The 16,533-nt window shown below is 38.8% G+C and overlaps 1 protein-coding gene across 1 annotated transcript in view; it reads left to right on the top strand.

The window, feature by feature from the left end:
* CSMD1 (CUB and Sushi multiple domains 1) overlaps nt 1–16,533 on the top strand; it is a 1,651,174-nt gene that overhangs the window by 1,187,988 nt on the left and 446,653 nt on the right. Inside the window, exons 18-19 of the mRNA XM_045010124.1 lie at nt 3,645–3,832; nt 15,009–15,197. Of these exons, the coding sequence (XP_044866059.1) occupies nt 3,645–3,832; nt 15,009–15,197 (377 nt within the window). The remainder of the gene's footprint in view (nt 1–3,644; nt 3,833–15,008; nt 15,198–16,533) is intronic.

Raw genomic sequence — 16,533 nt, 5'->3', positions numbered from 1 at the left:
CACACACATGCACTGTACCAAATTCTGCTCTCATTTGTGCCAATGTAAATCTCTTGAAATCAAACAAGTAGCATTGGATTTACAATGGTACAAGCAAGAGCAAAATCTTACTCAGTGCCTCTATGTAGGTAACTTTGAAAGTACAGTTAGCACCTGACTGAGCTACTCCAACTTTACACCAGCATTACTGAGAGAAAAATTTGGTCCCCTTTCCTCGAAGGTTCAAGTTGTAAATCGCTATTTTTGGCATAGGCACTCTTTTCTTTTTTAATGGTAAAGTTTAGTTTTAGTTAAGTTTAGTTTAGATGATGGGTCAGTCTTCCTGGCAGATTTACAATTAAAGACCTGTAATTCTTCGCATAGAGTTTCTTTAAAACTGTTATGCTTTTGCAAGCTAATGATAGCATAATTGAGTTTGTTTCCTGTCAAGGTTCTTACTTTTTCCGCCTAACACAAGTGCTGTAATAACTATTGAACCCCCAAAAGGGTAATAAACATATGTTGCTTGTTCATTTAGCCTTTGCTGCCAAAACAGAACAAGACTCAGATGGAAAACCTTAGTACATCTTAAAAAATAATCTTGCCATACTGATAGTATATAAGATTCATAAATTGTTGCATAGATTAATAAGATCAGTATCTAACAAGGCAAAAGTATTAATTTTATAGGTAATTTAAGTATTTTCTCTAGATTCGGAAAATAGAGGATTTTATATTTTACTATAAGTCTTACAATCCACCTTCAGTTACCAAAATAAAATTTTCTAGCCCTTCTGACAGTGAGAACAGCATTTGATATGTAAATGAGCTCACTGGTGGTTTTGATGTTGCCAGATCAAATGCACCTTAGCAGCCCAAAGTGCATTGAAATAGTCCAGAGGTAGTAGCAAAGGATTGGACAGTCCAACTTACTGTTTCATAGTGAAACCTTCTGCGGTTCAGGTCATCTTAGTAACTCCTGCAAGGGCAATGAAAAATCATTGGCTGATTATATGTTCAGAATGACTTGGCCTGGAAATTCTGATTTGTCTTTCATTCTGAATATGAGTGAAGGATAAAGAGTTCCCTCCAGGATGTCATCCTCTGGAGAGGCGAGGCACAATACAGCAAATCGAAAACAGGAGAAGCTATGATGCAGGAAATCACCAACATCCTCAGCAGCACAAGCTGACACAGAACTCATTCAGCCTCTTCATGACTATCTTCCCAAATACACAACTGTTAGTGTGTTGCAGCATAGATAGATGTATAAATTAATGATTCAGAATAAAATAATAGACCAATCCCACTCATCAGCCAAATGAAAATCAAAACAACATAAATGATATTGGAGAAAAGCTTTGAGTAGCTGGTATATGTGTCATATAGCTTCTCTCTCTCTCTCTCTCTCTCTCTCTCTCTCTCTCTCTCTCTCTCTCATCCCCAATAAGGAGAAAAGAATATCCTTGCATGAGGTGGTGTGACAAGAAAAATAACAGTTGTCTTCTTTTTGAATATTATACTTTTCTTTGGTAAAGATGGCATAGATCTTTTTTTTTCTTCTTTTTTCTGGCCATCAAATTTTAAAGAATCAGCTATTATATGGCTTAGTGTGATGGGTGGCAGGCAGATCATTTTGCTGTGCCCACTGGTGCATTGCTGATTACTTATGCCATGGTTCTTATGCTGCAGTAACCTGAGACACTTAGATTATTTCCCAATGAACCGTGGAAAACTTGTCTGTCCTTCTGGGACAATGGCTTTTCTGGTGTCTATGGGCCTTCTTTCGTTAAATAGGCGATAACACCTCTTATGGTAAACTAGTATTTCGCACTTGGTAATGCTTGTCTCCTGACTATGGGGTTTACAGTTTTAGAGCAAACAGTTTTAAAGTTACAGATCAAACATTTAAATATGACCTACAAACATAGGGTGCAGATGTTATAAGAAAGATTAATGCCTGCAGCATCCTACAAACATTTCATAAAGTTGAAACCCTAAACATATTCTTATAACTGTAATATCTGTTTTAACAATACTAACACACAGATGACCTGTTTCCAGCTATGTATTTGTCTTTGTTCAGTGAGGCCTATGGGCCTTGGCATGAGCTGGCACCTGGTCTGTCAGCACCACGGGGGTAAATTATGGGAAGGCACTGCTGGACTGTCAGCACTCGAGCCTGCATCCTCACTGCAAAGTGAGTGGGTTACCAGCCCAAATTAAAGCATCACCTGGGTTTTAGCATCGAGCTCCAGACAAGCCAGATAACCTGGGTTGAAAACACCACTGAACTTGGATCAGAGAGTTTTGTGTAGGGGGTAGGGGTAGATGAAGGGCAACACCTGAGTAGGAGACCGAGTTAACTCTGCAGTAAAGACAACCCCTCAGAGGCTCAGGACAGTCATTTACTTACCTTTGTGACAGTCAGGAGAGCATAGAGATTCCTTTAATTCTGAATTAGTTCGTTCCTCTTTTTATGGGTTCTGAAAAGTAAGGAATATAAACTGAGTGGTAAGAGAAAACTAAGCTAAGACCTAAATATCCTTTGCCTGCTGCTGATTTTGTTGTGTGAGGGATAGTTTTTAATGGATTCATACTAATAGATATATAAAATATAATGGGTCTGACTGGGAAGTTTGTTCTTGTTATATCATCATTACCTATAAAACATAATTCTTTCTTAACATAATTTTTGGTTACTTGTTAAAACAATTTACAAAAAAAGAGTATTATTCTCATTTTCTCAGTTGACACAATTCCACACATTCCTTATTTTCAGTCCTCTGTAACAACTAGAATTCAGTTTTCGTTCTCCCTGGCCCACTAATGATGTGTTTCTCATTTTGTTAAGACAATTGGAGGATATTTGCTTTCAAAAAACATGTTCTTTTGTACAGGGACACAGGGTTTCTTGCCCCCAGAGATTAAACCAACCATCTCCATAGGAGAGTTACATAAAATGTCAGTTATAGCATATTTTTCATACCTGGTCTTACAAAATGACAGAAGTCTGTTTCTACATGAATGCTCTCAAACTTTTTGAAGATGTATTTGGAGTTGGAACTGTGACATGCAAACTGATGTACAAGGTTCAGGTTTCCTAGTTCATAAGGCTATCTGATATAACCACTAACAGTTGAGAAAAGTGTTTGCTGTGCTGCATGCCTGCCAATGCTGAGGCTAGAGATAGGACTAACCTGTGTTCATTTAATACAGGAATGACTAGCAGAGAATGATTGCATACTTAGCCACCCTTCATGAATCTGAACTCAGTATGCTTGGAAGCACTATGGTCTACTGGATATGACACTAGACTGGGACATAAGAGACTTAGATTTTATAGTTAGTTAGGACCTTCTGTGTGATCTGGGGAAAATCACTTTGCAGACAGACAAAGATTTGAAGGGGCAAAAAGGCACAGAAAATGTAAAGTGATTTGCATCAGATTGCCCAATAGGTCAGAACTGAGGAAAGAAAGGACTAGAAAGGAGGAAGAAAAAAACCTGACCCTTCCTTAGTTTTAATTATTTTGATGTGTCTGTAGACGTTCTGAGTTATATATTATCTGAAATTCTTGGTCACAGTTACATTGGAGTTCTAACATTTTCTGAAAGTTACATTATTATTCTGTTTATACACTAATTTGGTATGTTCCTTTTCAGATTTCAGACGGAAGTTAATTATGATACTTTGGAAGTTAGAGATGGGCCAGCAAACTCATCACCATTAATTGGAGAATACCATGGTACACAAGCACCACAGTTCCTTATTAGTACTGGCAATTACATGTATCTGCTGTTCACTACAGACAATAGTCGTTCCAGCGTTGGCTTCCTAATTCACTATGAGAGTAAGTCTGAGATTTCTCTGATAGATTTTTATTTAAATATTAAAAATAATAGGAAAATTATATACAAATTATAATAAATATCATAAAGATCAAATGATGTTTACCCCATATCTATCTTAGGAACAGATTCTGAAACCTATAATCATGTCGAAAGATTTTACTCGGTGTCATGGAGTAAGGTGCTAAGCAGCAAGAATAAGGTGTCAGAATCCCTTGGATTATAAACTCTTTGAGACAGGGATAGTCTCTTCATTTTATGTGTGATATATAAGTACTGTGTCTAGCACAATAGGGCCATGATCCCTGATTGGGCCCTCTAAGCAATACTACAATGCAAATAAATAAATGATATCTTCTGTGAATCCCACAAATAACTGTAATGATGTGATTTTAGGGATTGTCTATAGAGCTTTGTATAAGAGTATAATTTTAGGCACTTAGGTTTGAAAAATGCTGTCCTACATAGATAGTTACATACATGCAGTGTATGTACACGTGTGTATTTTGTGCACATGTAGGACATCACTTTCTAACCTAAAAATGACAGGGCAGACAGAGGTAGCAATGTGCCTGTAATGCAAAGTTTTATTTACACAACTGAAATCAATTGAATGCTTAAGCAGTAAGATCTTATCTAGCATGAGAATATCAAAATCTGTCCAATAATAATAATAATTAATGTTTACACTAAACACTGAACAGGACTGAAGTACTGGAAAAGCCTGAGTATTCATGGGATAAGACAATACTAAAATTCCTGTCTCCTAGTAATGGCAGTTCAGCTTCTGTGGCACTTTTTGTAGGAATAGAGATTTATCCTAATATCCTTGGCCAAAATGTCCCCTCTTCTACTCTTGAGCACTGTGCTGTATTCCAATTGACTTCAATACTCCACTCCAGAGAGGACTCTGTTTCTTAGGTCTTGTCTGCATGGCACAGCCCAGAGCCAGAGGGGTGTGATTTGTAGAGCGCTCTAAAGTGTTGTGCTTTACGTGCCCCATGTAACATAGGACTACGTTAAGGTGAACTCGGTACCTTTTAGTTTGCACCATCAGGGTCTAAACTGGGCAGTTAAAGTCAAGACCTGCATAGTCTGGTCTGCAGTGCCGTGTAGGCAAGCCCTAAGGTATTTTGTGTGTGTGTATGTGTGTGTTATTATTTTCATCAATCAGTATTGTCTGGAAACCTATCTGTAATCTATAGGAAATCTAGAGCCACAGTGTTAGAGTTGTATGCCATAGTGTACATCTCATAGCTCCATCCATACTGACAAGGTGCTTCTGAACACTCATTTCTGATTCAGGCATGGAGTGGAGTGAGTTTGAAACTAGTGGCAGTGCTTGAGTGGGTCGTGGTATTTAGAAGGGGAGCAATAACACCGGATTGGTGGTGGCATGTTGGAGAACAGTAGATAGGTGTTTTTTATGGAGAGAATCAGGTCAGGTTGCTGAGTGGGAAAGGGGATGGAGAGCAGCTACAGCTGCTTGTGAGACAGTGAAGAACAAAAGGGTTTGAGCTCAATGACTGTCTGTAGGATTTGGCCAGTGGCGTTAAGAGACTTGAAATCAGGCTGTTATGAAGATCAGAGTTGAGGAGCTCCAATAGCTCTGCAAACTCTTTAAATTCTAGGTCCTGAAGTGCCAACAATAGCACTTGAAAAACCAAGAGGTTATCTAAGATGCACTATATAGAGAAGTTCTGGTATCAAAATAAATCTGCCTTCAATAAAGTAAAATACTATTTCTATTTATTAGAACAATTTCTGAAAAGCTTTTAAAACCACATTGGTTTTCTGTAGCTAGAAAAGAAACATTTAATGTAGAACATTATAAAAAATACACTTTAGCATTTCCACATTTTTTTCTGTATGTCTCTATAGCATATATCTGACTCTTTCTGCATCTACAATAACAATTTTATCTCTGTTCCATAATTAGACTGGAAAAACTAGTGCCCATTCTAGCATTTTAGTAATTCTTTCATATTGTCGATTGTTTGGTCTTTTTCTCTTTCTACATAGGAAATACAGTACTGCAACAGTGCTCGAGCTCATTGTATTCTTATATAGGTACAGTGCCTGATATATTCCTAGGTAATAATGGAATACTTTGGCTTAGCAAAAATATACCAAATCTGATTAATGTTGAATCAATCTAAGTTAGATATAAGCAAGGAGGAAATCATAGTGTTTTGCTCTTTTTATGATAATGTAGATCACTGGAAAAATATTAAATTTATAAGTTTATGTAGAAAAGTGGCATTATGCCTATTATATTTTTATTGTTACACAGAAAGCTTTGAAGAATAGTATTTCTTGTGGGTGGATGGATGGGGCTGTATAGATTTACAAAGACACAATATGGAGATAATAAAGCACTGGTTTTCAATAGGTATGCAAAATATGAAATCTATTTCTATTACAGTTGTCACTCTTTAAAATATTCATTGTGGTTTAATGCAAATTTTGAACTGTATTTGCACTTTTCTCTGAACTTAGAATAAGAAATACTACAAATATTGTAATAGACTGAACTACTGCAATAAATGGCCAGCTTTTAATAACAATATGACACCCCCCGGGGTAGAGGCTGCACCCTTTTTTCTGATACATCTCTCACCACTTTAGTTCATGTCTTTGTCACCTCATAATTGGATTAAAGTAATATGCTCAATGAGGGACTACCTTAAATTCTTTCAGAAACTAAAGCTTGTGTAAAATGCAGCAACCTGCTTTTTGCCATCTTGTTGAGTGTTTCTCCATAAGCATATTAAAACAGTGCTTCTTGATTTCCAGTGGCTAACTGTAGATTTCCAGATGGAATTTAAGGTGTTTAAAGTGTTGCTATTGACCTTAAAAGCCCTAAATGGCTTTGAATCTACCTACCTGAGGACTTGGGAACATTATAACAATACCATACTGTTATATGGGTATAACTCCCCACGTGGGCTTTCTTATTCTGGATTTAGAATGCATTTTTTAATTTAGTTTGTCACTTTGGAAGTTTTTTTGTTTGTTTTTAAATCTTATTCTGGAATAGGTGCTTCCTCATGAGAAGTTACACTAGTATAAATACACTGGTAAAACTCCCTGAGAGATTTCTTCTTGGCCCTGCCATGTTGTTGTAGGTGTGATCTGCAGTGTGCTCAGGCTCAATGTCCCTCAATATAAAAGAGAGAGGGCTTCTGCGGAGGGTCGGGGTAGTGCACTCTATAGGGGCCCCTTTCCTTGGAATATGCTTTCCTTCTTGGCCTGAAATAGCTTGAATCCATTGACTTGCAGAACGTGGTGGAAGGGCCATATGTTTAAGAAGGCTGCGGAAGAACTAAACACAGCTTGAGATGTTTTGTAGAGGAAAACTGGGGGACTTCTTTCATTGTATTCAAGTTCCAAGCTTATTTGATTATTGTTGTAATTTCTGAGATTGGTGTTTCCTTCTATACTAAAACACATTAATTTATTGTATTTGTAACCATGTCAGAAGTTCATAAAGGTGTGTCCCTTTTTAAAAAAAAAATGAAAACAAAAAAATAATTAAGAAATAAAATTTGGGACCTACTCTATCCTGGATCATTACATAATTTTGACAGCTTTATTATTAATATGAATATTTTGATATTTTCTTTTTCAGTTATAAAAAATGAATTATTGACCACAGGTAGCATCCGTTTTTCAAAGCTGTTTCTTTAAGTGGTCTGCAAAAATTGGCAGTGAAATATAAGTGCACAGGGACCTAAGAAGCTGGGCTAGGTCTTTTGTGAGTACAAAATTATACAGGGCTAATAAATGACCCTAGTCTTCTTTTATATAAAATTCCCATTGATAGCATTTGAACAAAGATGTTCTTTTGATATCAAAAGTAACAAAACTCCAACTTGCAAAGTTTTTCACATGGGCTCCTTTTAAGCACAGATTAGAGCCATAAATGAAGCATCTTTTTCTTCCTTTAAAGGACACCAGCAAACAAAACAGGTTTGCTTTTAGTTGTATGAAGTAGGTATGAACACTTATTTTTCCTTCTCCCATAGCTATCTATATCTATCTAGGTAGCTAGATAGATATCTATAAAACTTCAGAAATATCAGGAATATCAAATCTATTTTCCTTGTTTTTGCTGAAGGACCAAATACTTGGAGTGAGACTTTTTCAGCCCAGCATGTTAAATCTTTCAGAAAGATTTTTTTTCCTCCTAACAATTTGCGAGGCATTTGAGTTAAATGTGCATTAACAAAAATATGCAAAACACAGTTTTTAAAAGTTTTACTAAAACTCCTTTCCCTTCTCACTTGTCCATGTGCCACTCTTAGTATATTTGATGTGATAATGCCACCAGCTGTCCATATTTTTCAGAGCAGGGCTCCCATTGGTGAACCTTATCAGGTTTAGAGATGTGTGCAGGAGGCAATGGATGAGCCGAGAAGAAAGTATAGGTTTAGGGACTGGTTGGTAATGCATGTCCGCAATCTGCAGTCAGAAATGCCAGCCATCTATCCAAAGAACTACAAACTATGAGAAACAGATCTAGGGAGAGGTAGGGAACAGGTTTCCGGATCAGGAGTCCCTGACGCCTGGCCTATATCCATTCCTCATGACAATCAGGGGCTGGCTGGATTCTCTATATGATGCATGGAGCCAGAGAAGTACTGTAGAAGATCTTGAACACGTGGCATACCCAGTATATTAGTCAGCTTTTCTTGGTGTATGTGAAAAAGGGTATGGCAAAGGAGGAGAATATTTTTTTTCCTATTGAACTGTAATATTTCAAAAGTGGTTTGGGTCCAGGGTATCACAATACCAGGTGTGTCATATTTTGAGTTCCTGTCAACTGCTGCAAGAAAGTGTCAGGGCTAAATTTAAAAACAAAACAAAAAGGAGAGTAATTGTTTTTCTTCTGGATGTTAATAAGTATTTTCTCCAGAAATGTCAGGGGAAATTCAGTTGTTTTCTAAACAATACTTGTAGTAAATCTGAAGACTGAACTCAATCATTAAACTGTGAAATTTAGGGATCTTAATACTGTTTAAGTGAAAAATTAAATGTGACCTTTAGTAAGTTGCTACTGATGCCACCATAATATTAGTTAAAGTAAAATATCAGAAAAAAGCCTTAAATAAAAATGTGAGTCTTTAAGACTGAATATATCAAAAACCACTTCAGATCTGTAGATAATTCATTAACTCCATGTCTTTAATCTCTGCAATCTGGCCTTTTGTTGTCATTTATTAATATGCTTTATGGAAAATTAATGAAATGCCTTGTAGACCAACTACTATGTATCTCAACCAAAATGTTAGTACAGTGTCTGTACATTTCTTAGGTAAAACTACTGGTAGATAATTCAACATTTTCAGGAACAAGTGATGTGCATTTCTGTGATCTTTAAAACCTCTTGCCCCACTTTCCCCTCTTGGGTCTCTCAGTTGCCCCTTGGTAAATTGGCCACTTTTGCAACTCACCCTTCTTTGGGCTGGATCCCTCCCTCCTAACCTGTTCAGACCAAAAGAAAGGTAGGTGCTGGTGTCCATTGACTCTCGTGACTTGTAGCCCTCTGCACAGGTTACCTGGAAGGATATTTCTTCTTGGAGAGAGAATACAGAGTAATTCTCTAAGACAAATCAACAGTTCTTTTTTTTTAAGTGCAAGGGTGTGTTTTTTTCTTGTTTGCTTGTGTCCCCCTCCCCCCCATTTAAAAGTTCAGAAGCTGTTTTTTATTAGGGTTTTATCAATTCCTTTGTCCTAGGAGTATATATAACAGTTTCTAGATGTCTTGATTACCTGCCCCCACACCATGCATGCAACTCAAGATCACTTGAACACATTCTGAGACACTCCAGGCTGGACAGTCAAATGTGAGTGCCAGCAGCTCCTCCATTTTTGGGGTGCACAGACCCATGAATCTTGGGTATGTTCACACAGCAAAAAGAAAAAAAAAAAGAGAGGGGCAGGGACTCAGAGCCAAAACCTCTACCCTGCTGATTTTAGCCCTACAGTGTGAGCCCAAGTCATTTGACCCAGACTCTGAGACGTACTTCCATGTTTTTGTTTTGTTTTGTCTTTTTGCTGTGTAAAGATGCCGTTAATGGTTTGTATTCATTGTCCTGATTGACTTGGAGTGGAAGTTCACAGAGAGATTTCCTCCTGCTTAGTTATGTTGGTTTTTTTCCAGAGACATACACTCCTTCCCTGGTGTGCTAAAATATACTTGAGACATGGGACATAGAAATAATATTTTGGTTATGCATACAAACAGTAATTAATAAGCATCTCATATTATCATATGTAACAAATGTTCTGGCTGATCCATCTGAATTTCTTTAAGGGAACCAATATTTCCATGTCTGAGTAGGAAATGAAAGTGTTTGTAGCACTCATATTCTAATTAGGACAAAATATAGCTCAAATGAGGATAATCCATTTCTAAGCATCAGCCTACATGACAGTGGCTAATCTTTGCAGAAAATGTTCAGTAGGTCCTCATAAAAATCTAGCATGATTAGCGTTATGACTTCCCTTAAATGAAATGAAATGTTCTTGGGAATAAAAACTATGAGGACATCTTTTTATTCACAGTAGCAAATGAACAGCATTTACAAAAATTACAAATTTGATAAGGGTGACAAACATCATTAACATCCTTCAGATACCCCAAGGTCAGTTTCAGAAATGGTAACTTAAAACTAAAAAGCTCCTTATCTCCTTTTCATTTATAAAAGAGAGAATCCTTGTGGACAATCCAGATACAGGGCCAGATTTTCAGCTATGGTGGCGGATTGCACAGCACAAATCTGGGGAGGCGAGTAAAAGTGGCATAAATTCCACCTTCATACTTCCCCAGTCTTGGAGCAATTGCACAGGCTGGGCTTCAAGCATCAGTTAGAGCCTCTGCTGCTCCTGGGTGGGCGGAAGTAGAGTGGAGGGAAGGAGGTACCATGCTACAGTCACTGCCTTTGTGGGGGGAGAGAGCATCTCCCCCCTGCCACCACTCCAAGCGGGGTAAGTGGGGCCATCGGGGCAGAGTCAGGGAGGGTTGTAGTGTGCCTAGGGCCCCAGAGTGAATTAATCTGGCCCGGAATGTGAGGATTCATTGATTGTTAGCTCCTCTAAATTCCCATATGAAGTGAAAGTGGTTGTTATTAACAAGACATGATCACACCACAGTAGAACCTGAAAGATACAAATCAGAGTTACGGACTTACCAGTCAACTGGACAGCATGTGGACCCAGAATTAATCAATCAGGCATTAGGGAGACAAAACAAAACATCCCCCGCCCCCAGCCAAACTCCAGCAAATACTGTATTGCCTCAGGGCTTCAGCTACAAAGGAAGGGAAGGGTTGGGGTTGAAGCCACGGGGGGTGGGGGGAGGGAGGAAGAGGTCAGGGGTCCAGGCAGGGACTTGGGGCTTCTGACCCTCAGGAGCACTGGGGCTCAGGGCTTTAGACCCCGGGGGGGGAGCGCTGGGACTTGGGGCTTCAGCCCCGTGGCTCGGTTCCCGGCTTCAGCCCTGCAGGGACTCAAGGCTATAGCTATGGGGGGAGCGCTGGTTTCAGCCACAGCACTCCCCCCATAGCTAAACCCCTGAGCCATGGTGCTTCCCCCTCCCCCCCAGCTGAAACTGGGAGTGGAGCCATGGGGAGTCCTGAGCCTCTGCGCCCCTCACGGGGCAGAAGCTGGGAATTGAGCTGTGGGGCTGAAGCCCCAAGCCCCAGCACTCCCCCAGGTCTAAAATCCTGAGCCCTGGTGCTCTCGTGGGGCAGAAGTCCTGAGCTCCCCACTCCCAGGATTGGAAGCTCTAACTTCCCCCCTGCTGCGGCTACTGCCCCAACCCCCGCAAGGCTGAAGTCTGTAACATCTTGTTCAGAGTTATGGACAACCTCCATTCCTAGTGTGTCAGTAACTCTGAGGTCCTGCTGTGTTATTATATCCTTATTACAGTTAAACCTTGAGTATCCAGATCCCTGTTATTAAACATGTAGGATTATCTGAAAATTGGATACAGTTTGTCCTGTGAATCCAAAATATCACAACTAATTGTATTGATCAAAAAATCAGTTATCTAAATATTTTGGACACTGCCCCAGATATGTAGATAATTAGAGTTTGCCAGCATGTAATTTTACAATACAGTAGTTCAAGTAACTATTAAATGATTAAGAGATTGAATGTAAACAAAATATTTGTGATAGAGCTAATATGGAAAATAATGCTCTGTTCAACGTTGATATCAATCGGCTGCGTGCGTGTGTTCCCTCTGTGTGCTGCCCCAGCTCTGCGCAGATAGCTGACACAGCAGATCCCGAGAGAACCCCCAATGACCACTGACTCTAGTAAGGTACGAAGGCACGTCGGCCAGGTTTATTGTCGAAGAGAAACACAGTCTCCAGCTCCCTGGCAAACGAAGTCCAAGGTGCTGCTAAGGTGCAGCTAGCCAGTACTTATGTGCTCCCTGGCAATGGACTCAGCTCAGTCAGTGGCAGGACTTTCCACTGCCTCCTAGGCTGGACAAAGACACCGCCACAGAGATGCATTCTTATACACAGATACAAACAAGTTACACATCACTCCTGACGTATGAGGTGCAACCCCATTACGTAGCAAGGTACAACTCCTCTACATAGTAAGGTGCCGCCTCTCATCTTGTACATGTTGGTTTGAACAAAACAACTCCATCCATCATATTACCCTTTTGCCCCTGTCATTGGGATGGGTTATCCTGTTCCTTGTTATCTGTGGAATGTTCCAGTATTAGAGTGTCCTGGTACTGTGTTTATACTTCAGTACACTATATGGATATACGTTTATGCAACATCAGCCCTTTTCTTGCCAGCTTCTGTGAGCAGGGCCTGCCTCTAGCTCACAGCTTAACTTTGCTTTATGTTAGCAAAGTCTTGACCATTACTTTAGCTCAGGCCTCAGGCCTCATACCGGGCCTCTGATACCAAGGTTTATATCTCAGGGCCTCTTCTTACTACAGGATACATCTGTATCTTTGTCCATTCCTCTTCCTGCTTTTGTTTTTCGTCCTTCACCAAAGATAGTCTCTTTCAGAAAGAAAGCACAATTAATTTAAGTTAGCCATATCATTATAAAATCCTAGTGGAGACAAGACATAGAGTAACTTTACCTCAGTGTAGATAGTGGAGGTAAACCCTGGACATTCCCCCCTGCCCTGCCCCCACAAACACACTTCCCCCTGTATTTACCTCAATATAGTACACTGAGATTAAATACCCTCTTCTTTGTCTCTGTTAGGATTTTACAGCAAAATAGCTATTTCAAATTAGTTATCTTGTTGTAAAAACAGTTTTTGCCTAGGGAAGACAAGCCCAGTGGCCCTTTTGTAAGACAAAAGGAAGCCTACTTGAATTCAGATATCAACAACCTTATTCCATCAGCATAAAGGATCAAGTGTATTCTTCTTAATGACACATCCATTTTCAATGCACTTGTGTTGTACCACTAGCCAGTAAGTATTCCATTCAGTTTATTTGACACTGGATTGGGTAGATCTTAGTCAATGTTTACCTCATATGTGTTGACTCTCTTTTCCTCCCCAAAATCCATTTCAAATATGATTTAATGCAATAGGTGTTTGTTTAATATTGTTCACCACTACATTATTTGCTGAGATTATGGGTGAAGTCATGAGTCCAAAGAAGGCAATGGGAGTTTGCCAGGATTTCACCCAAGAGTATAATATCCAGCAGTAACTTAGCTTGCTAAAACTACAAAACCATTTAAGTTCATGTCGCAATGTGTGTTTTGGTTATTTGAATTATATATGTTCAAAAGAAAGGGGTTTCTAATACGTTCACAGTCAACTGTTAAATATATAGAGAGAGTTAAACTACTCTTTTCAGAACTTGAATCCACAGTGCATTGTTCTGATACCAGTGTCTAATAAGATATATCAACTTACTACTAAGTAAGATATATTAACTTACTACTAAGATATAGCAGCAAAGAATCCTGTGGCACCTTATACACTAACAGACGTTTTGCAGCATGAGCTTTCGTGGGTGAATGCCCACTTCGTCGGATGCATCCGACAAAGTGGACATTCACCCACGAAAGCTCATGCTGCAAAACATCTGTTAGTCTATAAGGTGCCACAGGATTCTTTGCAGCTTTTACAGAACCAGACTAACACAGCTACCTCTGTGATACTAAGATATATAAACTTATATATAAACTTACTGCTTTTGTTTAGTCCATTAGCTCAAGTGGCAGAGGTCTAACCCTGCTGGTGAACTATGTGGGTGTGCTTATGATGCTACAATATGATGGAATTTTTGGTTCTTTCAGTTTGCTTTTTAGAAGACCTTTGAAATTAAACATGGAAAATAAAAACTATCTAGGAAGAACATTGCCCAGTTGGAAAAGGCAAGCACTGAAAAGATAAGAAATGCTACAATTATGGTTGCCTGTGCAACCTTAATTTGGCCCCCTTTGTATGGATGCATTATAATACAGACTTTAATTATATGATCACATTCTATTCTTACAACAGGCAACCTTAATTTTGATATTTTCTAACTTCTGAGTGCTTGAATTTGCAACCTTAATGTTGTTGTAATTGTTGTTAATTTTCTGTTATTAGTAGTGTCTGATTTTAGAGCCCACTGAATTCAGAGGAAAGACTCCCATTGAGCCTAATAGTCTGTGGATTAGGCTCAAGTCAGATGGGAATTTGGAGCTTCTAGATCTACAAGAAAACAATGTAAATGATTTGGTGGAATTAGAGTGGGGGTGGAGGAGGAGAGAGGCCAGTGAAATAGTAGAGTAAAGGACATAAAATTTTTGAGATAAGAAAAAAAATGACAGATGTTATTCTAACCTTCTCACTAGACCTGTTTTGCTGTGCTCATTCAGACTTTTAGCTTATACTCCTTTTGCTCTGGGTTTCTTTTTGTCAGTATGGAATAAAAATACATTTTAAAGCTTTTGATACTCCAGTTGGCCTTGGCCCTTTTTTTGTTTTGTTTTAAGTCTCAGAAATGAAACACTGTCTTTGGCTTGAGACATTGACTGCATCTATAAGAGATTCGGGTGCCACATCACAGACCAGAAGTCATTTCCAAATATTTTATTTGGAATATAGGATGTTTCTTCATCCTCTGTAACCCTTCTCTTTCTGTTTTTTTTAAATAGTAATTTCACTAAATTTGTATATTTCAGGTGTTACACTGGAATCGGATTCCTGCCTTGACCCAGGGATTCCTGTGAATGGCCATCGCCATGGTAATAACTTCAGTGTCCGATCTGTAGTAACTTTTAGCTGTGAGCCAGGATATACACTGAGTGATGAGGAGCCACTCATATGTGAAAGAAACCATCAGTGGAATCATGCATTACCCAGTTGTGATGGTAGGTGCCCTATGCTTTAAATGACAATGTAAAAATCCAAGCAAGTGACTCTCTTCTCATTAATAACTAACCATGTCATTACTGCTGCTACCCTCCCTTCCATCACACCAGAGTCCAAATCTTTTTAAAGTGATTCTATTCATAATCAAAGCAATACTTAATATGTCTAGGTTGCCTTTCAAATAAGAAACTTAATGTTATTTACAAATAGTTTAATTTGCAAATTGTAATCAATTAATGAATCACATCCCTGTGAGTTAGGTAAGTATTATCCTCATTTTACAGATGTGTGTGCTCTGAAATGCAGACAGATTTTGTGACATGTTGAAGCAAAAATTCTGGGAATAGAAAGAAGGGGCGAAGTACTGATCCCATGGAAGTCCATGAGAGTTTTGCCATTGACTTCAGTTGGTCCAGGATTTGAACCCAGAGTCCTGACGCCGAGTTCTCTGCTCTAATTAGCACCACTTCCTTGCTGTAATGTCACAAAAATAAATTGACCAAGTTTGTGAGACTCTATACTCAACCCAATGGCATTTCTCTGTCTATTCCTTGATAAATTATGACTGCTATATCTGATCAATTCCAAAATTCCAGGAAATGTATTAGTCATCAGTGGGCAGAACCATATGGATAGGGGTAAAAATCAGAAAACTATAAGGGTAAAAGTTGGTGTGACATTAAGTCCCCTATTTATTCCTTTCTAAAAGTTACTACTCTGACAAGAGGCTGGTTCCTTGATCTTTTTTTCTCCGGCTGAAACTGAAACTGACTAAACAAAGGAAACTTCCCTCCTTCCTTTTGAACCATCTTGTTCTTCCATTGGTTCCTCTGGTCAGGTGTCAGCTAGGCTAGGTGAACTTCTTAACCCTTTACAGGTAATAGAGGCATTAACCCTTAACTATCTGTTTATGACAATACTCAAGCAACCTGATTCATCCTATCTGGAAAAGAAAACCTGCAACCTAGATTTCCAAAGAAAACTAATCAACACAGCTCACATTTTGATTTTAGAATATTGAATATACTCAATACTGAAGCTGCTCATGAGCAATCTACAGAATAAGTATTCTTTGCAGAAATTACTCCTTGAATAATTTTGAACAGCTCATGGACAGTTTGTGAATGAAAAGAGAGGCAAAAGGTATTGAAGCAATTATTAACTGACTTATTCACTGAGCTCTAGTGAAATCACAATTCAGACATGGTTCCTGCTGTTCCATATTTTAGCATAGTTTGCCAAGCTACCATGGACAACATAAAATCATGTTCAAAGACTGTAATAAAATTCGGTTTCAGAGTAGCAGCCGTGTTAGCAGCGGCGTATCCAGGCACC

The sequence above is a fragment of the Mauremys mutica genome, chromosome 3, assembly GCF_020497125.1.
Source record: "Mauremys mutica isolate MM-2020 ecotype Southern chromosome 3, ASM2049712v1, whole genome shotgun sequence".
NCBI lineage: Eukaryota > Metazoa > Chordata > Testudines > Geoemydidae > Mauremys > Mauremys mutica.
The sequence above is the reverse complement of the archived record's forward strand: the minus strand, read 5'-3'. Positions and strand labels throughout refer to the sequence as shown.